Here is a 26223-nt window from a genome sequence, read left to right as displayed (position 1 = left end):
AGACGTTTCGAATGTATATATCTTTTTTTGTTATCAGCTGGATATGGTATCATACGGCCAATCACATTGGAGAAATTGGAGAGGTCGTGCCAACGAATGGCTTGGGGATGGGTGATAAGAGAGAAGAAAAAATCATGGCAAACAAATTTTACGATTTTTCAGTAAATTACTGCGCACAGATACATTCGAGGCATGTTTTTGTCTCTCAAGAATTTATCTAAATGAAACATAGAAGAGACTTTGGCAGCTTAACGCTCTCTTGGCTGTAAATTGAAAAGAAGCGTATGCCTAGTATTGAATAAACGTGACTGTGTTTGCAACTGACGTGGTAATAATTGGACGTCATGCGATGACGTATCAAGCACATGATATTGACGTTTGTCGTGCTAACTTTTTATTTTGTAGTCATACCCTGTGTACAATGAAGTCTTGGAATGACTATCGCCATCTTGTTTTTCATAGATATAATCCTATAGGCAGTAAATTCTCCCCCGTAAGGTGTTGCTCCGCAGTTTTTCTAGGTTATACACTGTATGTAATATATAGACGTATCGGTAGATAAGTTTCCTTTAGAGGCTGTTGCCTTCATAATTTTCTGGGTCATATCCAGCCGGAATACCAAACCTGGACAGGTCCAGCCTTGCATGAAACAAATGCATCAGCTTATATTGATAAGCACCACTAAAAGCTATTCATAGTTTCATTTGAGGAAATGTAAGAAAGCAGTTTGTATTTGCACGGTATTTCCCACTCTTGATTGGCCATAAAATCTAATTATAAACTGTTATATGGACCACATTCCCGCGGATGGTACATCGTTGTAAAGAGTAAGGAACGTGATGATGATTTACCACCTGAGAAAACGCTGGACTATTTGAGGTAATACTGTTTATATGGCAAATTCGGGGCGTACATTTTAAGGACTGTTATATTTTATTAAATTTATAACTTACAGAATTTAATTATCTTTACTTTCTGTATTTTGATTTGTTGTCCTTCAGATTTATATTTATTTTAGAGGTGTTACCATACTCAGGTTTTATGCAGTTCTTCATGCTTACCTTAATTTGTAGATTTTTCCTTTCCATTGGCACCGTATATTCATTATTCTGATGATGTGCCGATAAACATTAATTCATGCAAAGTTACAGGAATGTAGTGCACTTTAATCCATGCTGGTTAAGATACAGAAATAAAGAAATGAAATGTTAAATATATTTACCGTCAAGCTCCGGTTATTCAAGTTGATTCAACATAGGATAGATTGAAAGATGGACGGATGAACAAAGATGTTCTTAATGAATAGAATTGTGATAAAAAAAAACAACACAAACGCCGAAAATTCTGTGCAACTAGTTTCGTATTTAATGTATGCGTCTTCAGCACGAAACGTTTTGAAAGCAACGGATGACGTCTTTTATTTTAAAACAACAACTACGTCATTACGTAACGTCATAAATGATATGCATCATCATAACAATTATATATGACAGGATCTAAAAGATACACGAGTCTCTAATGAAACTTGAATTAGTAAAATATTAAAATAAACTAGAGACAAACAGTCATACATATAATTACATTGTTATAAAGGATATGCAATATATCAATTTAAATTATACAATTTTATATAGTGCATTAGCATTAAGTCCATTAGGATACAGAGTATCTAACTTATGAATCCAATAAGTTTCTTTTATGAGTCTATTCATGTCACCATACACAATATCTATTGGCATGAAAGAAAAATCAAGTAGAGAGTGATTATTGGTGTTAAAGTGTGTTGACACATTAGAGGAAAACTGAGGATCTCTATAATTTTTTATATGAAAGCGATGATTATTCATTCTCTTAGAAACTAATATCCACCAATATGTAGAATATTTTTCATGTCCTTTATAACAATATAATTATATGTATGACTGTTTGTCTCTAGCTTATTTTAATAGTTTACTTAATGAATAGAGCTTTCATTTAACACTTCTTTCATTGGCGTTTTCGGAAGGTTGTATGTCAACTGTATCATATCAAGACCTCGATTTTATCGTCAGATATTTCCTGTCTATTGACTTCTGGTAATTATCTAGTACTCCGTTGGGTACTATAAAAAGGCAGTATTGTGCACCCGTCAACAAACGCTTGTAACCAATTGAAATAGGAGCGGCATCATCTATTGTAATGTAGCTTTTGATAATGAAATGAACGTCGTATTAAATGAATATTTGTGGACAGTTAAACATTGTGAATTTAACGTTGTTCTAACGTTTCAGTTGCTAAAGGAAAACGGTTATTATTTCATATTTTGAGGACCAATTTGGATGGAAATGAAAGACATTCTAGCAGTCTGACCTCACTCACTTGGAAATATTGCATTGCTTTATGTTGGCGGACTTCATCACTGCAAAAGTGTTGGCAAAATGTGTCATATTCAATATACGGGTTACAATGTTACGGTATATTTCTGAATATATTTCCTGCAGTAATGGTTTGAAAAGTTAGTAGTTTATTGGGAGTGTCTTTTTCATAACTAAATTAATTCACAGTTTGTGACTGGCAAATCAAAACTTCTTTATTTCTCATTATTTGGAATGCCTAATATGGTTGAACTTGTTGGTGAAAATAGGGCAACCAATAAAATTAATTCTAAACAGTAAATTGATAATGATAGAAATTGAAAGTATTTGTGGCATTTAGAAGTTTGGTTACTGAAGGAAACTAAAATATATCTTGATAGAGAATATTGCCGCATCCATCGGTGTGGTAAGCAAATACATATAATACAAGTTTTAAAACATCTCGCTGATTTGGTTCACGACAGTAATTTAGCCCAGAACTTTGGTAAGATCAGGGAGGATCATCATATGGTTTATTTGAACTTCGTTCAATTTTGGAGCATAACTGAAAGGCACTTCTCGTACAAGTGCAATAAACACCATTATCCTGAGAAATAATTACAGATTGCAATTATGTAATTTTTTGGATGTTCCGTTTGTTTGTTCGTTCGTTCGTTCATTCATGTATCCTTTCACTTGCCTACCTACTTATCTGTCTCTACGTGTGTTCGCTCGTTTCTTTGTGTATGTATATGTGGTTTCGATTTTTAACGTAGCTTTAAAATTTTTTAGTCATATCGCTACGATGTCTACAGTGTGGCAGTTTATACGGATGTCTAGCCAGTCACATTGTCCTGACACCAGGCCGACCAGTCCTAACACTAACCTCTTAATGCTGAGCGCCTAGCGAGGCAGCCGCTAGTACCATTTTTATGTCTTTGATATGCGGGGTTCGAATGCGCGACCTCTGAGGCAGACGCTTTAACCGCGTAGGCCACCGGAACGGTCACTAAAAAAAGTTAATACAATTACATCAAATATTTCGACAATAAAAAGAAATATTTGTGTTTTATTGTGTAAACACAGACACATCTTTAGGGTCATGGAAAGTAACTGCTGCAGCTCGTGCGCTATTTCCTACTTAACGGAAAACAACAATATTCGTCCCAGATTTGCTCTTGAGAGTATTCAGCAGTAACCATCCATGCTGCAACTGTTAATGTCTGGCTTAGCCTTACTCCTTATCTTGTGATCTGGGATCAAATACATACATTTATACATTTCAGAATGGGTCTAAACGAATTTTTTATGGCCGTGTTTAACTTCATATACTCTGAGTCTAAGGCTAACTGAAACGACGCTTACAGCCCAGACGATTTGTTAAGCTATTGTGTAAGGTGTTTGTTTAAGTACGTCAGTGGCTTTGATAATCAGGTGTCGCAATTTTGTCGACTGCATGTTGTTAAAACATCAGAGAGCTGGGTTACAACGCGTTCTGACTAGACTGAACAAACGGAACAGGTAAGTGAACCAATTCTGTAGGTATGTCCGTTCAAAAGTTATTTTACAACTGTATTTCCATTGACATGATAATAGTGTCCGTCGATATCTAATTGAGGATTGTTTGTCATTTCTGTTTTATGAACTTTTGATATCTTGAGGAGATTCTATGTTAAGCCTCTAGTGTACAAGGTCCGTTACTCACTGCTTTCCAGCTGGCACAGTGCTGGCTAATCTGTCTCGAATTTTTATCTATTATTTATACGTATGAAAATGCCCCACAAGACTAAATTTTCAGAGACTGCATATTCTCTCTCTCTCTCTCTCTCTCTCTCTCTCTCTCTCTCTCTATTTATATATATATATATATATATATATATATATATATATATATATATATATATATATATATATATATATATATATATATAATCGTGAACGCTTCGACGTAGATTTCTCTATACAATATTGATTGACGATTATTTAATCAAACTGAAAAAATCTTAAGTTCAAGCTGTATGTAAGCAAATTGTCAAGACTACTAGCTATAAATGAAATATTCGGTCCGGCGCACATACACGATCTGTGTGAATTGTGCCATAGATCTATTTATTATTATTCTATAGTATTCGCAAACCCTCCATTTTGTTTGTACTCCCTATCAACTTTGAAAGCAAAAAGCATCAAGGGTATACAAATGTATTCAAACTATCCATTTCTTTTATCAATGCATCATTTCTAACCCGGTTCTCGCTTGGAGTCCCAACCTCTGTCAGGCTGTTGGCACTTCAAATCAAACGGGATTTACGTTGGTAACACGTTCACATTATTTGCATGAAGGAGAGTACGTTTTCAAACAATAGATGTGATTTAATTCAACGTCTTTGATTATCTCAATAATTCCGTTCATTCTGGCGTTACATCTCATTTCTCATGTATACAAGAATTCCTTCTTTTTATTTGTTCAATTTTTTTTAGAAATTTAAAGACTAGACATTGCAAACATTGGACGCAGATGACACTTGCCGTACTGAAATGGAATGTTACAGAAACCGGAAAAGGACAGTGAGCAGTTTGTCTGTGTCTATTATCTCACGATCTTTCATCTGGTTTGAATCGTCAAAAATGTTCAGTGTTAGAGGAACGTTAGCGAGAGTACGGTTTGATATTATGCATTGGTGAACGAGATTACTAAGTTTTGTGCTTTTTGTATATCGTTTATGGTTTTCATTCTTGAAATCAGGATGCGTGTTCGAATACTATGTTATTTAAATTACCAACAATTATTAAAGTATATCTTTAATACAAATGAAGTTTTACCAAGGTCTGTTCATTCGTGAGTGCTGAGTAATTACAACCTTAGTTGCCACCCAAAAACATGTAAAGGAATATCATCGGTCGTTGTGGACATTTACCATGGAGGGGCACTAATCAGTTTCAGGATAAGTAGACATCAGACGCAAGTGATTGTGTGTATCGTATTTTATAAATCTGAAAGCGCGTAAGTCCGGTTTTTAAAGGATTTTATGAGGATTAGTGGACATAACGCTAGCTTTTAAAACATGTTAGGATCAAAATGGCGGAAAGTATAATTGGTGGAGGAACAACCCGGTAAAATCATGGGAAGAACCAAGTAGCAACTGTAAGCTACTTGGCGAGCTTTATCACCATACCATGTCGATCAAATTGATATTCGAATCTACGTGGAAATGAGTAAGATGTCAATGATCTGTAAAGGCGAGGGTTTTAGGCCCCTGGCTATTCTAAGCCCCTGGCTTATGAAGTATAGGCAAAGCAAGAATGGATGCAATATCCGGCGTTTTGAAGTTTTCTCGTGCGTAGTTTATTCAGGGAAGGGAAAATTATGAAGAGGTTCACATTATTCCTCTATCTGTTGTTGTTTTGGGTTTTACACAAGTTTTCAAAGCATGATATACACGGTAGCCAGTATAAATGGTCGATGAACTATCACTGAATCATCGGAAATTACTGTCAATATTTCTGACATGCCCACTTTTGGTTGAGCCTCGAACCCACGCAGATAAAGTTGGGATGTAAGTGTTCAGCAGACCACTCTGATACTCGGGGCCCCTCCATCTGTTGTTGAATGTTTGTTTCGGGTGTTTCTGTAACTCCGTCAGTACCAGATTAAGAATGCCATAAAGCAGGTTCAAAACTACGCAACCATTGTATCCCCACACAATACAACTTCACTGCGATGATGATGCAGGCCATGTATCAATTGCTCCACGTTCTCTACCTTTAATCCGATCTCGAACTCCTCTGTCCTTACCTCTTCTATTTTGTCACTATCTGCACGTGCATTAGATCCTCAATCATATTATCTCATCACTACTCGGATCTTGCTTCATATGATATAATTTCACCCTGACCCATATCACATAAGCCTCCTCTTATTATATAGGGTACTGCGATCGTGTCGTTGGCAGCGTAGAAGGACTGTACTCATTTCTTCATTGTTTTCTGCACCTAGCTGGAACTATAGTAATTGGCGCAATTTTCATTGTTCAAATCTCCAAGTCAGTGGGTGAAACATTTCAATTGACACTCGAGTATTTATATTTCCTTGCATGAATGTGTGCTATTGTTTGGCTATTGTATGTACATTTGTTTAAAACTGAAGATAATTAACAATGGCGCATAGTAACGTCAAACACAAAATGACATTGACAATCACGAGGGCTTTTTGATGGTTGAGATAGATAACAAAATGATATCGCAGTGGAATGAAAATATATAGGAAGTGTGTTCATGATTGGGTTAGTGATGAATTATGTTCAATAACTACAATATTGGGCAAATTTTCACGAAAGTTGTCTTATGTTGTTGTTAAATATGAACATTCTGTGATAATTTCAGTTAATTATAGAATTTTAAAATTTCACTGGTTTTTATAATTCAAGCAACATGAACTTATGTTATTGTCCAAAATAAGCCTATGCAATCATACCACCAATTATTTGGTTCTATTCCTAGCTTCAACGTCAATCCCACGGATCATACCTCGAATTTTAGCCGATAGCGGCTATTTATGAAACAATAATTGACAGAAACGTTCCGAATGTATATATTTATTTTTGTTATCATTTGGCTATAGTATCATACTGCCAACCAAACTGGAGAAATTGTAGACGTGGTGCCAACGAATGCGGAGGGGGGGGGGATTAAAGGGAAGAAAATATTCATGGCAAACAAATTGTACGATTTTTCAGTAAATTACTCCGCACAGGTACATTCGAGGCATGTTTTAGTCTCTCAAGAATAGCCGAGATGATCCAAATGACTTGTCGTGTAACTATGAAAGGGCAGTCGGTGCTGTTTTGACGTTAGCCCGGTACTGTACATATACCATACTTGATATCTGTATTTTCTTTCAACTCTGTAAGTTTGAGCGCACGTCGAAATAGTTTCCACGCAAGTAGATATTAGGGGAAACCCTCTGAAATTAAACAAAAAGTTTTTATAAAAGTTTAATAGCAGCTTCACATTCTATTTCGTGGTAAATTCCAAGTCACAGCAATGGATGAGATGGAACGCCTATCTACCTTACCTATGTTGATTGCTATGACAGTTTTCAGCCACGCCTATCTACCTTATATATGTTGATTGCTATGACAGTTTTCAGCCACGCCCATCTACCTTACCTATCTTGATTGCTATGACAGTTTCAGCCAGTTGGACTTAAATAGAGATCTTGGACAAACAATAATCAATTTGCCCAAGTTTTATCATCCTCTACGATAATGAGAATGGCCCATTGTTGTAGCAAGCCATGGTCTATTTCAGCTTAGGTAATTTACAGTCTTGTGCATTAATATGGCAGCTTAATAATTCTAAAACAGGTATTATTTTGAATTTTATCACTCAGTACATTGTTTGGAAAGACGATTTTGATGGATGGAATGATAATGTTCTGACGAAAAGAAGAGGCCGACGCTCTTGAGATATCTCTAAATGTAACATAAAAGTGCCTTTGACAATTTTTGTGTAGATTTGTTTTCCTATTAATTAGCCTCTTATGCCCATTATTGTGCTGATGTGCCGATAAACACTAATACATACAAAGTAACTGAAACAGAACACCCCTTATCCCATAATGGGTAAGATACGGAAAAAAGAAAGAAAAAAATTAAACTCAAACATCACGAACATGTTATACTAGGTGATTGTATATAGGATGAATAGAAATATAGACGGGGACAAAAACATGTTATTACTGAGTAGAAATTTCATTAAACTTCAAAGTAATTGACAATAGCAAACGTAAATGTGTCTTTTCATTAATTTAAAAGTTATATTTGATTGGACTATTAGACTGTCAATAATTAAATATTTGGCTTTCTTTAAACATTCATTTTACTGGGAGAAGGGAAGGCATGTATGGTAAATCTATCATCGCAAGACTGCGATTTTATTGCCATATATTTCATGTGTTCTGAGTTCTGGTATCTTACTTGGACATCATTGGGTACCAGAAATTGTTGTTCTATGTTGAGCTAGACCAAGAATAATATTGATTAATGATCTTAGGCATTGTCTCCAGAATATAACATTTAAGTTTGAAATAAGGGTCGAAAGTACATTGCCCTGTCCCTTAGGTGGATTTGTCCAAGGGTCTGGAAAAGCATATTCATGGAACGTTTTTTCTAAACCCCACAAATGGCATTTCAACGATAAGAAAATGGGGGGGGGGGGCATAAGATATAATTTGAATCTACACGTACAATTTGGATGTTAGCTTTTCCTTACTCACTTATATGATTTGTATAAAAGAAAATTTCTCATTCCGAAAGTTGTAACTTGCAATGTGTGTGAAGAAGAGAGAGCTACTTTATAAACCGGAGGGCATGTAAACATTTCTTACACAGTCAAGTGACTTGAAAATTGAGCACATAATGTCTGATGCACGACTTAACAAACGTTTTGGGTAGGGTGAATTGTAGAGGTATGCAGGATCAGTTAAGGCTTTGAGGGGACAGGGGAATTTAATATGCCGGCCTTATATATCTACAAAGTACACCTTGAAAACAGTCCGTAAACTATCTCTTTTATGTTTCTACTTATTATATCAATTTTAGGCTAAAAAAGATTAGACCTATATATGGTTTGTCTAATACATCTAACTATATCCATGAAAACCAGATGTCTCCCACGACTGTGGTGGTGGGGAAGGTCTTGCAGAAAAATGTATTGTTTTTGCACGTCAACTCTGTCAAATACAGCCGGGGCTATTTCCAAATTCACTGCTTTATAGATCATTCATGTCCAGCTGTTGACAATACATATTGTCATGGAGACGCATTTACTCATCTTGACTTATATTTTAATTGTTGTTCTATAATTTAATAATGATATACTTTAATCAAAGCCTACTCAGTTCTTTATTAATGAATGTTCTGCAGCTTAACAACAAAGTTCTAGACGGAACTTTTTTTAGCGAAGGACGTTTACATTGATGGTCAGGTACAAAAGTGGGTCACAAAAAGAGATCGTTGGGTCTAATCATTTCAGTATAGGGCTGTACTTATTTTATCAATATGCGCAATTCATTGTTACACGAAAATCATTTCGGTTCATACTCGATCACACTTTGAAGTTGACCTCATCCAAAAAATGTCAGAATACTTTAACACTGATTTGTAAATAAAGACCATCCAACAAATATGGAATATGAGGAACCAAATGAAGTGGCTTACTGACCTTTGATTGCATATGTATCAAGCTTCGGAAAAGAACCTACATCCGTTTCTGAAATAGTTGGGACTGAACACATACATGATCTTTTAGAAGAACAACTTGTTTTCCGTCTTTAATTCTTTTTTGCGGTTAGTGGTGGCAGCCACCTGTAATGTGAGGAAGACGACGGAGAACAAGTTATTGGTTTACATGACCTCTATCACGTTTAATATATCAAGCAACAGGAGATGATAAGACAATGAGACGTTTTCTTCATATTCTCCAGGTACATTTGAAGCCTTTCTGTGCATTTTTACCAAGCGGGCCCGCCCAACACTTTTTTTTTATATGCCGTATTTTTTTGTCATACACAGTTTGAATTTAACTGTTCTTCTTAATATGGAATGTTTTCTGCATATTTGGAGTAAGCACACCCATCATTATGATATCCTTTGAAATAAACACATGGACTGTCCACTGTGTTTAATATTGGTCTTTAGACACTTATTGTAAATGCTCGACCTCGTGTTGCTTCATACATAAATGTGCATATGTGTTACATATGGTCATGTAGAGATGTCTTGTGAGCACTTATCTCTTTTTTTTTTTTTTTAAAAAAGAGCTTTGTATATGTTCTTGGCGCTTTTGAAGCCATTCTGTGCTTTTTAATCAGGTGTCCCAACCATAACATTTTGCATAAAATATCAAATTCTTCAGCCATACACAACTTAAAATTGCATGTTGCTGGTTAACCAGTACAGCATATTCATTACAATGGGCCTTATACATTTATATACTGATCTGAAATAAAATCTGAATACATTGGCATTTTAAAATTTAGTTATGAAATATATGTCTATGGTTATATGGACATGATAAGTTTCACTCCAATACTGATACTGATGTTGTTATGTTCATTGCCTATTAGAGCACTTGCGCACTAACAAACGGGCCACTACTCTTGCTTCACCACAGAGCTAGTGGTTAAATGTAGGGTAGATAATAAATGTACAACAAAATATGTGTAAAATGTTACTTAATTGTCACGTAACGTAGTTATAGCACTCATATTGATTTGTACAATGAGTAAAATTGAATTAAAATTATTGTTTTAAAATGAGCAAAATATTATTTTGGGGATAAAACTATGAATTATAATTTATGTTCAACTTGATTGCTCTAATTTAAACAATATATTCCCGATAGGTTTCAGATAATTAAATATAGATGAAATAGTCAAACATTTAACTAGTATAAATACGAAAAAAAAGTCACCTCAATTGTTTATTTTCAATTTACGCGATAGTTGCGTTACGGAATCGCGTAATACGAAATTAATGACTTGAATGTCTTTAATCCTGATTGAAAAAAATTGTAGTTCATTTAACTTTAATACTAGTTATTTTAGGCAATTAAGAATCCTAATGTGTTTGAATTGGACACATAATTTCATTACTTTATAGAAACAAATAAATTAAAAAGATTAGATGAAATCGCGTCAACGTAAAATTGGCATATATTGGAATATTAGCTTGTTACCTCGCGGAATCCAACCCTACTAAAGACGAAAAACGTCTGATTCTGTCTATTTTTAGATAGACGTTGGGCATCTACTCTTGTCCGAGACCTCGCCTTGATACCACCAGGTGTCGCCAGTTTTTAGCTGTACGAGACACTAACGCGGATATGTCATGGTGGGAAGGGGGGGAGGGAGGGTGTTTAAGTAATCTGAGTGGGAATGAGTTCTCTGAAAAACGTAATTTACTTAAAAACTTGATTTCTCCTTCGATTACGTTCCCCAACCACATTAAGTTATGAGAATAAGTAATAGGAGGAGGTGATGAGGAGCATCCGACCTCTACCTCGGATATCGTTCTGGGGATGAGTGGTTGGATTCCCCATATGAAAGATATCCCATTCCCCTAATGTCACAGGCAATACAACCTGGCATCCTTTGATATGGGACTATTATAGGGGTGAGAAGATAAAGTTGAAATCTACTCACCTACAATCACGCAAGTCAGCTTAACTATGTACTGTTTATTGATTTCCTTATATAATAATAATAATAATAATAATGAGGACTTTGTATAGCGCCTAATCTTAGTAGCTCTAAGCGCTTTACATCATAAGACAACACATATAAACTAAAAACATATATAATGATATTATTACAAAAAACAAACACCATGAAATTAGAAAACTTAAACATTATTAGGTCTTTTAGTTTGTTCTTGCAGTCGAAATAAGTGAGTTTTACAAGCACTCTTGAATGAGATCACTGTGTCTTTGTGTCTAAGTTCAGTGGGCAATTCATTCCAAGTTGCTGGGCCCTGGTATGCAAAAGAACGTTGTCAATATGACTTCGTTTTCGTAGTGGGAATAATGAGTATACGATTGTCAGAAGAGGAGCGTAGGTATCTTGCTGGTGTGTGCACATGGGTGAGGTCGGATAGGTATGTTGGACTGGAGTCCAGAGAATGTAGCAAAGAGAACAAATTTTGTGTTTCATTCTGGATCGAATGGATAGCCAGTATATGGTATAGAGCAGCGTGGAGGTTTGCTTTGATCTTGGTATTCTAAGTATGATCCGAGCAGCTGTGTTTTGAACTTTTTGAAATTTCTGAAGTAGATATTGAGATGAACCAGACAGAACTGAGATATTATAGTCCAGTCTTGAAAGCGCTAATGAACACACAAGTGTTTTAGTGGCATCAACTGAAAGATATTTGCGAACCGAGCTGATGCGTCTCAGCTCAAGATATGCAGCCTTGCATATGTTCATGACATGTTGGTGCAATGTGAGAGTAATGTCCAGAGTAACACCTAGGTTTCGTACTGATTGTGTGAATTTAATGTTTGCGTTGCTGATATTTATTGTTTGAGGTAAAGGATGTGAATGAGAAAGTCTTTGTGTTGTGATCAGAATGGCCTCAGTTTTAGCATCATTCATCTGCAGCTTGTTACATGTCATCCATGATTTCACATCAGAAATGCACCTCTCTACACCTTGGATGGTAGCATCGATATCAGTTGGGGGGCTAGATTTGTATATTTGGGTGTCATCAGCGTACAATTGGTGAGACACTGAATGATGATCTATGAAACTTGAGAGCGAATGAGTGTACAGAATGAAGAGAACAGGTCCATGAACAGACCCCTGTGGAACACCACAACATAGATCAACTGGGCTGGAGTGTATTCCATTTGCAGATACAATTTGTGTCCTGTTGACCAAGTAGGACTTGAACCACAGTAAGGCTGTATCATGAATGCCAAATACATGCTGGAGACGGTGAAGTAATATATCATGGTCTATTGTGTCAAATGCTGCAGACAAATCAAGGAGGGTGAGGACTGTAATCTTTCCGCTAACAAACGCAAAGAGAATGTCATTAACTACTTTTAGAAGAGTAGTTTCAGTACTGTGGCAAGGGAGATATGCTGATTCTACATTGCTAAAGAGACGGTTTGAATTTAGATGAGATACACGCTGTGATAGAACAACCTTTTCCAAGATTTTTGATATGAATGGAAGATTAGAAACTAGGCGGTAGTTCTTTAAATCGTTATGGTCTAGTGTTGGTTTCTTCATTAGAGGCTTTACAATGGCAGTTTTGAAAAATGATGGGAATTCCCCGGATGAGAGAGAGGTAATAATAAGATCAGTTAGTGAAGGCAATACTGGATCTAAGCACTCAAGCAGCAGTGATGTTGGAATTGGATCAAGGCCACATGACTTTGGTGCACTCTTCATCAGGATTGTACGTACGAGATCCATAGAGACAGGTTCAAGTGCTGCTAATGGTTGCCGCTCAAATTCTGTGTCCCAACTGTATGGTGACAACGAGTCAATTGAAATTGTGGTGTCAAGCTTATCTCTAAAGGTTTATACTTTGTCACGAAAGAAATTTTCAAACAGGTCCGGAAGGTCGACTGGAGAGAAGGTAGTTGGAAGTGGTGTAGATTTGTTACTTGACATTAGCTTCTTAGTAATCTCGAAGAGCTCTTTGCAGCTGGAACTTTCCATGATATTAGTAGTATAATGGGCTGATTTCGCTGCATGGACTATATTTGTGACATTTTTTTTAGCGACTTCATATATTTGCTTATGAATGATGATTCTGTTGGAAAGCCAGAGCCTCTCGGCTTTACGGCGGTCTCTTTTAGCAGTGCGAAGCTGGTCCCTAACACTGCTATACCATGGAGAACACTTTTGAATTGATACTCTGCACTTGGTAGCTGGGGCATGTTTGTCAAGCAATGAACAAAGACAGTTATCGAGTTGTTCTGCGGTAGGAGGTAAGCAAGTTGTTAGGTTAGCTTGGATGTCGTGCATTAGTTTGGTTCTATTTATCATACGGAGGTTTCTCTTAGTAGCTAATAAAGGTGGACGGTTAGGGACTGATACGTCAAGATGGCATATAATGCAGAGGTGATCTGATGCAAGGTCATGAGATACCAGGGAGTACCGTAGAATGTTATCATCAGGTCTATGAAGAATCCAGTCTAAAATTTTACCATGTTTATGGGTGGGATGGTTAACTGACTGTTTGAGGTTGAAAACATTAATGGAATCTATGAGGTTTGATGTATTTGAGATTCCTGGACAGTAAAAGTGAAAGTTGAAAATCTCCAGGAATAATCAGGTTGCCACCAATCGAATTTCCATAGTCCAGGAGATTCGGAAACTGCTCCAAAAAGAGAGAGTCAGCCAGCTTGTTTTTTTCTACTAGGAGGAGGGCGGTATAGGCAGAAAAAATGGACTGACCTTTGCTCCATTGTCAGTGTGGTTTGGATTAGTTCAAACGATGTGTGGTCGAAATTGAATGTTGTGGTGTAGTTAAGACGTTTTATCATGGAGTTCTTTGTGATGACAGTAATTCCAACTCCGCAAGAATTACGGGGAAACAACTTGATGGAGTAACCAGCGGGGGTTAGGTCCGCACGCTTGGGCTCATCACCTGATGTTTTTAGCCATGTTTCTGTCAGGACAAATATGTCAACATTCTGGTCATTGATAAAATTAACTATTTCTGTGCGCTTTTCCAGTGGTCCTACTGATTGGGCATTGAATAATGCAATGGGCAGAGGTATTTCTTGGATAGTTGACACAAAGGTTGACGAATTAATAGGGATTTGAATTAGGTTATCTAAATTAACGGTCGATTTCTTTTAAATGGTTGTGCCGAAATAAGGGAGATAACTGGGATTCTTCTTCCTGTTCTACGCCGGCCAGCTTATCTCACTCTCATTTAATACTACTCAGACATACAGCAAAATATACTCGGCATAATTAAAAATAATTATCTTATAATTCAATCCAATTAGTATTTACTTGAGTTTTATTGAAAGTAGGTAACTATTGAGGCAATCCGATTGATGGATCAGTATCAGTTACGTCACCTACGTAGAAACGATGTTTCACTACTAGCTTCCATTTTCTTTTTAAAATTTGCATTTAAATGCTCGTAGTGCTTACTCCTCCGTAAAGGAAACATTCCAAAGTTTATCACCACGTACGATTCTTGTACCTTACAGATCCTTAACGGCAATTTTTATTCGAAGTTTCTTCGTTGTTTTGTGTCCTGTTTAAATTTAACATTTCTTTGTAAGTCACTAAACTGACCAAAATATATTCCGGTGTAAGAATAATTGGAAAAAATCTGTTTGCAATTTCGTTAGTTATTGGTCGTACATCCCAGTTACTTATTTGCTTCTTTTTTTTCTTCTTCAAAACAATTAGTTTCTCTTTTTTTAAGGCGGATGCGCATTTACATGTTCGGCTAGTTGTACCATGTGAATGTCTAACTTCTGTTGCCCTTTTCTTGTTAGTGAAGCATAATGCCAAATTTTGCAGAAAATTAGGGTAAAACGATCAACACCAATGGCCCAGTTCAGAGATATATGTTTCTTCTAGGAAATGGTTCATGATTTGACTTGTCAAAGAATTGAATTATTACTTGTCATTTAGACCTGAAAAAGTGGATAGTGCCTCTTTCACAAGTACTGATTTTCTGGAGTGCGTGCTCCAAACGAAGAACTCTATTATCTTGTTTTTTCACAGATGTTGCAATGGGTTTATTTGAGCTTTATACATACATACATACATACATACATACATACATGCTCTTAATTGCGTTTCCACTGCACAATTAAATGTCCTTGGATGTTGTACATTGGTTTTCTTTGATTTCATTGTTTATATAAATAAAACACTTCACTTTCCTAAATCACCAACCAAACACAAGTCACTAGTAATATAATGTAATAAATATCAACACACACACAGTGATACAATACAAGTTACATTACTTTTACATAGAGCATTGTTAATTCGGTCAAAGAAATAGTTTAGTTGATTCTATAGAATATTCTGCAACATCTTGTTTTCATTCAGATTTATATCGATTATAATTTAAAATATTATAATGTCAACAAGAACAGTATGTTTGCTTCCTGTTTCTTGATTAAGACTGGTTTTGGCCTGTCAGCCTTATAATGGGAAGTCATAAATACTGCATTTTAAATTTTACAAAAGTGTGACAAGAATGGACTTCATTTCATTCATAGTTAACAGTATTCAACATTATGGGTGTACACAACATTTTTAGTTTTGTTTTTTGAAGTATTTTAAATGCATGCTGGAATATCAACTACAACGCACAATTCACGATTGGCTATAATTGAAAAAAAATTGCTTTATAATCATGATTAGATTCAGATTTGCAAAAAGTGAAAAATAAACTCAAATAATAATAGTCATTAATAATATATACAGACACGGTTCGACATTTATGCTATCATTTTGCTACCTACAGTTCTGATGTTACTAAGCTTTAATAGAAACGTCACGTTAGAGATTTGTTGTTAGAGTGTTTAATTTTACTTCAAAACACAATATACGCTTCCAGACATATAAATTTCCTGGATGAAATTAACGCGGATAAATTTATAAAAATAAGGCTGCATTAAACATATGTGATTTTCATATCCAAAAGTAAACATCCAAGTATCATATAAAGTTGTGTTGTTGAGCATTATTTCTTGAAACAATAAAATTAGGTCTTGCAAACTTTGGTGTTCAAACCAAGCTAACCAATAAAGTTGTGTTGTTGAGCATTATTGATGATGACGTCCGTTCTACAAGCAGTACAATAAGGTCTTGCAAACTTTGGCATTTAAACCAAGCTAATCACTCTTTTCATGAAACTAAAACACGCATTATCTTTTAAGCTTTTGGTTAGGCTTTAGTTTGGTACTTTACGGCACAGCAACACAAGTAGGTTGCTTTGTGTTGAGAACATTGGAGACAAGCGCTGTGCCTAAAAACACACCACAGTAGCTGACTCAGTCAAATCGTATGGTAGGATTCGAACCCACGTCCTTTAGATCGCATGTGAGACACTGTAAACACTGAGCCAGTTTTTAAATTTATAACAGGAGTTGTCCATACTTACGGTTGGAGTAAATTAGTTTGAATTAAATTATTGAGTACTTTTGTTTCTCTGAAACATGTTAATTATAGCATGAATGATTTCATGCATAATGTGTAAGCTACATCGCTCTCCCTTTTTCTCTGTCTCTCTGTCTGTCTCTCTTTCTCTCTGTCTTGCTTGATATTTATAGAAACTTGAAATTTAAAACCTCTCCCAACTTTTCAGGTGAATTATCTACACAGTGAAAGTGGATTGATAAGCAAGATCAGGCCATCCATTATCCCGCATACATAATCTACAATATTGGTGTGTGCAGTGTGTATAATTTAAATTCTGGGTATACATGCACAATTAAACATGTCTGCAGATAAATTATTAAAAGACCAAAAAAGTGTCCCCTTCGATGTCTTCGATCCGGAGATATATATCGAGAATTATTACACCAACGTTGCATGGCACAATGAGGAAGGAGATTGCATGAAATTCCTTCAAGACTGCCTTCATGAAGCCTTTAAATCAGGTACTGACTTTGATTTTGATTGCATAGATATTTCCACTTTGCTCTTTATATAATGCGTTATGGACACGTGACTTTTAAATTAGCTGGGCTCGAATTCAACTCAATCGTACTTACAGAATGCAAGTTAATTGTTGAAAATGCTAGCTACGATTTACTCTTTTGTATCGGTTTGCATGTAGTACATTGTCCAGTGATCTACAGCAAATCATTATTAAAACTCCTCAATATGCATAACGTTCAGCAGGATAAATGTGCATATTCTAAAAGGTAAAATAAGGCATGCCTTGACATTGATTCCTTACCCGAGACAAGCTATTTGTCACATAACATACTACTGGTGGCAATACATGTATCTGTACATAAAACACTATGGAATAGTGCTCAACCATACCATTTTCAAAGGGAAGCGGAATATTTATTTCGTAGCTAGCCATTTATACACAGATATTGAAAAACATCTCAGATATTAAGTTTGTGTAAATACAATTAATTGACTACGTTTCTCTGATGAGTGGCACTGTGAGGATTCTGTTTGCAGGATAGGCGATTGATGAGGCTGTCTGTTAATACCTCTCATGCTATACAAAAACATAAAGACTTAGAGATATGTAAGTAATATGCATCATGTAGATATATATTCTTACCGACTTTCTATTAGTTCCATTTGACTTGAGATGAAACTAACGCATGGAATATTGCAGCTTGTTTTAAAACTTTATAAAAAGTAACTAATTTCTTTCCAATCCAAAATAATTTCAGAGCTTTCAAGGAAACCTATTCAAAAACCGAGGATGTACCTCCTGTCGTGTGTTCATCATGTAACAAATACTACATCTTAGAGAGTTGTAATGCATACGAAGCTTTGATTAAACTTGTAATGTGGGTTTATAGCATTAAGACGTTGGGAAGTTTTTTAAAGTTAGAGGGATACAAACATATTAATGAAGTGATATTGCATAAGTTTGACTGAGCTTGTTACCTTATTTAGGTTTACTACCATCAAAAGCGTGGGTGGCTTCCACCATGAATAATAGATTGTGCATGCTAAATATACCTGAACTTCAGAAAGAATTTTTATTACTAGATGAAACCAACATGATATAAAGTTTGGGGATTCTTTTTATGGTATGTATTCTCACATATTTCATAATCCACTTAGTGAAATAGCTGTTACATAATCAGCATGAGATATACCAGGTCAATTGGGTCTCTTGTTTACATAGATTTATAGCAATGGTTACAAATGCAACTGGAAAATTATTATATGGAGGGAAGATTTTCATCATAAATGTAAAATAGTGAGAAGGAAATGTACTTATTTGCCACTTTAATTCCCTGGCACCTAGAATAATATAAACTGTATTTTTTTAAAGGAAACAATATATATATATATATATATATATATATATATATATATATATATATATATATATATATATATATATAATAAGCAGTCAGTCTAAACACTGCACATAAGCAGCAAATGGCAGGTAAAGAGGCATATTTGGAGAGGAAAGGTAATTTTGTTTGGATATTGACTTGGCCAGAAATAATGAAGGAATTAAAGTTAGGAAATCGAGAGATGGATGCACCATCTATTGCCATTGAATCTTAATTATTACGGACTTTATACTGGTATTGAGACTCTCATTGGAAGCTGTAATATAACTGAATAAACGTCATTCCCTTTAAAGAGTTTCTTAAGTGAGTCATCACTTTAAAGTTTCTTAAGTTAGTTCACATGGTGGGAATAGGTGTACTAAATAGGAATGTGTTCAAATGGAGTTGGGCACTGGTATCCTATATACCATTGTTGCACTTCACCTTTAAATACATAGTCATGTATTTTCAAAAAACTACACTCGCCAATGATGTCACTGATATAACAACTAGTTAGTAGAGATTAAATTTCACATATTTTGCCACTTATGTAGAATGTGTTGATTCATATCATAACCTTGTAGGAAATGATTTTGTTCTAATTTGTAGCTTCTAGACATATCATAAAACAACGTGTGTGATGGTCTTGTATCCATCAACCACCTGTCCGATATCCTTTAATTTCGTATTGTTGAGCCTCTTTAAATGCTGATGGGATTCCATTGTAACTTAGCACAACTATCCTAAGGTCTGCTTGGGTCTCTACAAAATCCTTAAGACCACCAAAGGAGCTACTTTGAAAGTCTTATCGCTCCAATTGCTGAATTGAGTCATTGGCCTAGCAGAAAAAAATGGCCCAAAGAACTGGCAAATTTATTCTACAGTAGCAACAGGTTTTATTGAAATGTAGTTTTGGAGGGACATTGTTGTAAATTAATTTTAATGACATGATACCTACATGTTGCTTAATAATGCATGATTCTCAGACTCACATAATGCAGTTATTTCCCTCTAGAATTGTGGTTACATCCTGGAAGAGAGTGATGGGTAGGGCGCATGGGTCAGGGTCATTAGTTAGCGATTAGATTAGACATTATACATTTAATTTAGGTACAAACTCTGTATCTCGCCTCTCTGCAATGAACAGTAGCTGTTAAACAAGGCCTTTTATTTTACCAAATATTCATTTCTCTTGGGTGTCTTGCTAAATATATATATATATATATATATATATATATATATATATATATATATATATATATATATATATATATATATATATGATCATATTTATGAATTAGCTGGCTAAGTTAAATAGTTTAGTTATATTACGTACAAAATATTATATATAATAGTGTTTGATAAGTTTAACAGATTTGAACTGACACATTACCCAGGCCGTTCTTTTTTTGGACTCCGGTGTGCCATTTAACTTTTCTTTTTTTCTAACTCTTACGTTTGATTTGATAGAAGAGTTGTAATTAATGTGATAATACACAGGTCTGCGTTTAATTCAGTGCAACAGTACAACAAATACTTCAGTATGACATATATCAATCACGTTCGAAAGTGAATTAAGTACTTACAAAAATGCTCGCAGACATAAATTATGGTAGATTGATATATTTCACGTTTGAATGAAAGAGATCACATTCCTGCAATATTGTCGCACATTTCTAAACATTGGATTTGGGCTTAATTGACAAAATTTTGTTGGCACCGTTAACCAAAATACACTTGAGGTGTATTAAATTCGCTATGTGCATTTGTGTTTGTATTGTAGATGATCTGATTGTGATTATAGATAACATAAATGTTATTATTTACACATTTATTACCTTTCTGGACCTTTTAACCTTTGTGTTTATAACAAACTTGTTAGCACAGGTAAGCAAAGACCAATTAAGGTAGATAGATGAAATATGGTATTGATGATTCCATCAAACATTAGATAACTTGATTATAATTTTCATTATAGATGTGTTTTAGCTTTTATGCATTTTTAAATTCTTGTTTGACATCGTCATTTTGTTAGACAAACATTATTAGCTCTATTATGCAAAAATCATTACAACGGGCAAATTAAAATTTAGTTTTGCATGCATATTTAGTTGATATGATTAGACTTGGACGCCATTATATAAATTTCCCTTCATATTATTCTTCAATATGGAACATTCTGGGGTTGAAATGTTTTGCACACAGTGGTATATATGTGTTCGACAAACACAGATCTAATTTGTTTGTATTTTTAATCCTTTTATAATGTTTTCAACAACACAAAAAGGCAAAGTTAGACTATGCAGACTTTTCAATATCTACTTTGCGGTGCAGGAGGGGCAACGTTGTGAAATATCAGAAGGAGTGAACGAGCCTCGTTTCTTCTTAAACTTCAGCAAAAAAGGCGGCATACAGAACAGGGACATATGGTATTTTTCTTGACTGAAAGTTAGTTTCAGTTAGCTTGTTAACGCTTAGGTTAGTTTAGTAAACGTTGTATAATAGACACATACCACAATTGGGTTCAGGCTTTGTCATAACATGGTGTTGCTATCCTACAGTCCATGCAGTATAGAAAAAGATCAGTGAGATCGGTCTTAAATAATTCGTCTATTATCAAACTGTATGGGGATTTGCTCAATAGGAGTTTGGATCGAGCTCACCCTAAACGGGGCCAGGTTGTCTTAAAGTGTTGAATTGTCCTTTGTCTGCGATGTTTTTGATTTACTTTGAAAGCTGAAGAGAGTATAACGTCTGTTATACATGAACCATCATTGTCGTATTTATGTTTTCGGAAAGTTTATTAAGGTTTTCATTCAACTTTCTTATATGAATGTGGCTCAATATAAATGTGGCTCAGTATGAATGTGGCTCAATATGAAGCTCCTAGCCTTGTTGTTTTTGTTAAATTAGCTTGGAACAAAGTGTGCTAGTCCCTCCCAATAATTGTATATTCGCTTTCAGGTGACATAACAGGAAAGAAACTACTGGACATTGGCACAGGACCCATTCCCAATAACGTATTTTGTGCTGCCCCGTGGTTTGAGGAAATAACGCTAAGCGACTTTTCGCAGAAGAATCTCGATTTTCTACAAAAATGGAGAGATGGAGAAGTCAATCATATGGGCCCTGTATTTGGGTATCTTATGCGGTTAGATAAATCTGGGTACGTAAATGCATTCATCATATTACAAACTGAAGAAAAGCAGTTACCTTCAAAGGCTCTCAAAAATGTCAGCATAGAATTTATTTTATATAATTTTACCTTTTTGTACTCTTTAATACTCTTTTATAGTTAATTTCCATGTATTCTTTTAAACAACGGAAACATGCACAATAATAGTTTGGTTAGATGAACAATATCTGTTTGGCGTTTCGTTTTTGAAATTTTAGATCCCGTGGCTTCATAATCTAACCAATATCATTTGAAAAATTATACACTTACAACCTATGTAAATGTGATCAGCAGTTTTGTTTACTAACATAAGTATAATGACTACATACATTGTTCTAGAGTTTATTGATCTTGTCCCATACAGAAGGTCGTTTCAGATAAATACAGGTGAAAGTAGCAATAAATTCGTTTATTAAATGCTAAACATTTAGGGCATTAACACTGGTAGCCAAGTAAAATGCCCGGAAAGTTTTGCATTGAAAAAACATCTAATTTATTCTAATTATGTCCTTAGATTTTCCACATGAGTACCAATCATTCTCCTTTAATATTTAGTGTTCAACTTCCCCTTAAGGAAATACAGTTTTCACATTTGAAGATTATATGTTAGGAAGTGTTGTGTAAGAGAGAATACATCTCAGTAGGAAATACAGTTTTAATGGACTGGCCAGACGAACTTACGGAATGATCTTTCACCGGATGTCTGCTGGTCTGTTAGCAGATGTCTGTTATCGTTACTCCTCTGAAACTACTTGGAAGAATGGTATGAACCGTTGCAAACACATTCATCTCAAATTCCTGTTAGTCCTAAATAAAGCATGGTGCCAAGCTGAATTCCAATAATGCCCGCTCTGTGACCATCTTGAATATCGTGCTTTGGTTTATCTTGATAAATGTAAAGTCATATCGATGAGGTTTTCACCAAAAGGCTTCCCATGATGTTCGGTTAGACATGAATGAACATGGTTTCCTTGCGACATTCAATATTTGAACTACAACATCGTCTACTGAATGGATGGACAATGCTAGTTGCGAATTTTAATAATAGGCGTTTATGATGTCTAGATTGTCTTTAATAAACATTCTGCTTATCTGGTGTCCCTTTGGCCAACATGGAAGCCATCTAGCAAACCTTCTTACATATATTCGTCTTATAAAGAAAGTCATATTTCCACCATATGTACAATGACATCTGGATGGAAATAAATGAAAATCGTGCTGCCTGGACATCTAATCTGTTCACAGTAGCAACTGTCGTAAATATTTTGTAATCTCATTCTCCAGAAATTCTACTCACATGGGGTAATCAACGCAAGACTTACTGTATAAACTAGCTTATACGTCGGCCCCCACTTCAGTGCTGCATAACGCCAATTTCTTTTTGATATGTCGGTAATATATTCAAATTATTAAAAGTCCACATTACTCTAGATACGACTGTTGTGTATCTTATACTGTCGTGGAACGGATAAACATGATGCATATCATATATGCATTGGAAATGGGAACAGGAGCATGAAAACGTAAACATACTTGAATTGACAGTATTGTGATACACTGCAAGCGTCAGGTTTGTACTATTCTCCTTAGATTTATCAAATTTGTTTGTATGACTCCTGCTGTACATGAATCGAATTTTCAGTAATAATGTTCGAATTATCAGCGGGTAAATATGGCATCATGTCTCCTTTGTCCGCAATAAGAATGGTGCTGATTTCATATCCAATATGGCAAAAAAGCAGCCATCTTGGAAATATTGGTATTGCAACTCCTCCTAAGCAAAGATCATACTGAAATGGGGTATTCGCCAGACAATTTCTTATGGTGCCTTGATGGTCTTAAATAAAACTATCCCGATCCAATTATACAGTATGGCCACGACAGTGGTAATCTTGAATATTGTATCTCTACGTCTGCTAGATGGAAGTTAATAACAATTTTATCTTTACACCAGAAGACGTCTTATAATGTCCAGTTGGTACTAAATGAAAATGGTGCCTATCTTATGTACGTTATGATCATCTTCAAATCTTTTTATTCCTGCCACTCCTTAATGGAAAGTCATATCGACATAGGCTGTCGGCCAGAAGAGAAATGGTGATATCGTGATGTTCTTAAATAAAGGTGGTACAAATCTGACCTCAAATATGGTTACAGTCTTATCAATACTTTTTTATATGGAAGGTCATGTCACACTGGGGTTTAGCCACATGTCTTCTGACTGTGTTTAATATGCCTTACTTCATGTAATGGTGCAGCTCTTAAAATCCAATATGAATGCTACAGTGGCTAATTTTGAAAATCTACCTGCTCAAGAGTATCAGAGATGGTTTATGTACTCAGCAGTTAAAAGAAAGAAAATGGTCCTATATTGAGTTCCTAGAAATTCATTTAGGACACCAGGGTTTTCGTCTCTTCTAAAAGACTTCTTTCAATCCAATTAGGCTGCAATCCTTTCACACGAAAAAGAAAGTATCGGCTTGATTTCGCCATACAAAACCTTAATTAAAATCATTGTAATAAATAACTGTAGACTTGCATTCATTGTAGTACATCAACTTATTAAAGAGACCATGTGTTTCAGTCAGGATGCACCACTGTGGGATTTTTGCAAAAGCAATACGAAGTCTCACAAGAAGTGTAAGCTAATCCACATATGAAGAGACACCTTTTGAAAACTTTAATGTAATATAGAATTGCCAATAAATCATTAAATGTTTGATTTGCTCAATGGCTGTTTTTATAATAATTAAGAAAATCCACCATGTGATCTTTTCCGGAATGCAATTGTAACTATCCTCGGACAATCTTTTAAAAGCAGTTTTTAATGGCATATATGGCAAAACTCTTCGGGAAATAATCATATACTCAGTACATCCCACGATATTTCTTGGTTGAAGCGTCTAGTATACTAATCATGTCATCGAATTGCAACCGTCTCTAGGAAAATATAAAACAACTCAAGTAATGCATTCACTCCTGGTGTTTTCGTTTCTTCACAGTTTTGAAAGTCACTTAGTAGGGCATAAGTACTATAATGGAACTCGCTTTGTAAAGGTAAACCAAGGTTCTTTTTACTATATAGTAAAGTACATGCAAGGGAAAAGTGTTACACTGCATTACTGAACAACGCATTTAATCACTTTGTACTTCTCACTCCAGATCAATTGAAGAACGACAATATGAACTAAGACGAAAAATAAAAAACATAGTCTTCTGTGATGTCACTGAGTCTAATCCCGTTGCATCCACTGTGGTAGATGGAGTTATCTTCGATGCTATTACGTCCTCCAATTGCCTAGAAGCTGCTTCCATTACCCTATATGATTTTGCCAAATCTGTCAGGAACGTAAGTAGCCTTCTGAAACTTGGTGGTTACCTTGTGTTGGAAGGATCTTTAGAGATGACGTTCTATAGATATGGAGAACTGAGGTTTCAGTCCAATCCAATCAAGAAGAATGAACTACAAGATATCATTCAGAAAGAAGGGTTTGAAATCCTTAACTTGCAACATTTAAATTACACACCACGCCCGGAGGAAACTTATTACTCAGATTGCAAAAATGTATTTGCAATGGTTGCCAAGAAAGTAGAACAAACAGCATAATTAAATTATATATTTTTCTTACGTACTGATTATTTTGTATAAGTACATTGGTACCATCCGATGCAGTCTCTATGGACATTTTAACCAATATATTATGGCTGTATTTTCTTTTATTTTATCACTTTCATGTTTGTATCTGTTGCTGTATAAAAAAAATGACCTGTACGATATGCTGCTTGGCAGACATATGACATTTGAGCTACAGGTGAATTAAAATCATATACTGGGAATAAATGATATATCAATCATTATGTTTATTTCAGTTCTTAAATAGAAGCTTTGTGTTAGTAGACGTAAGAGCTTTATTTATATAATTTTAATTATTTGCTTACCTGGCATTAAGGCTAAGATAATGCATGCTACGGCCTTCATCCATTATATCATATCCTGTATGACGTCAATTCATAATTGCTTTTTACAGCTCCTCAGATTCCACTTGAACAAATTGTACATAATGTTACAAAACGCATGAGCGCATCCACGGCCTTTTGAATTTGTTCAGAGTATGCTGACCCCCCGTTCAGTTCTTCACTAACTGATCTCAATACAATTTGACTAAATTTGACAAAATG

General features: G+C 35.2%; 1 protein-coding gene and 1 long non-coding RNA gene across 6 annotated transcripts in view; one reads left to right on the top strand and one right to left on the bottom strand.

The window, feature by feature from the left end:
* The window catches only part of LOC149777864 (uncharacterized), a 224073-nt gene that overhangs the window by 80679 nt on the left and 117171 nt on the right, over window positions 1–26223 (bottom strand). The window lies entirely within an intron of this gene.
* On the top strand, window positions 757–25899 carry LOC149777866 (nicotinamide N-methyltransferase-like). Of its 5 annotated transcripts, XM_089938958.1 has the most exons (5): window positions 3834–3854; window positions 4812–4898; window positions 17195–17489; window positions 21834–22035; window positions 25207–25899. In XM_089938958.1, exons 3-5 carry the CDS (start codon window positions 17327–17329, stop codon window positions 25649–25651), a joined length of 810 nt encoding a protein of 269 aa, XP_089795084.1. In that variant the 5' UTR covers window positions 3834–3854; window positions 4812–4898; window positions 17195–17326; the 3' UTR covers window positions 25652–25899. The 5 variants fall into 5 exon arrangements, with proteins under 5 accessions (XP_089795087.1, XP_089795086.1, XP_089795083.1 ...); XM_089938961.1 differs by lacking the exons at window positions 3834–3854; window positions 4812–4898 and adding an exon at window positions 757–879; XM_089938960.1 differs by lacking the exons at window positions 3834–3854; window positions 4812–4898 and adding an exon at window positions 2355–2494.

The sequence above is a fragment of the Sinohyriopsis cumingii genome, chromosome 17 (assembly GCF_028554795.1).
Source record: "Sinohyriopsis cumingii isolate HCF-2022 chromosome 17, ASM2855479v2, whole genome shotgun sequence".
NCBI classification, from domain to species: domain Eukaryota; kingdom Metazoa; phylum Mollusca; class Bivalvia; order Unionida; family Unionidae; genus Sinohyriopsis; species Sinohyriopsis cumingii.
The sequence above is the reverse complement of the archived record's forward strand: the minus strand, read 5'-3'. Positions and strand labels throughout refer to the sequence as shown.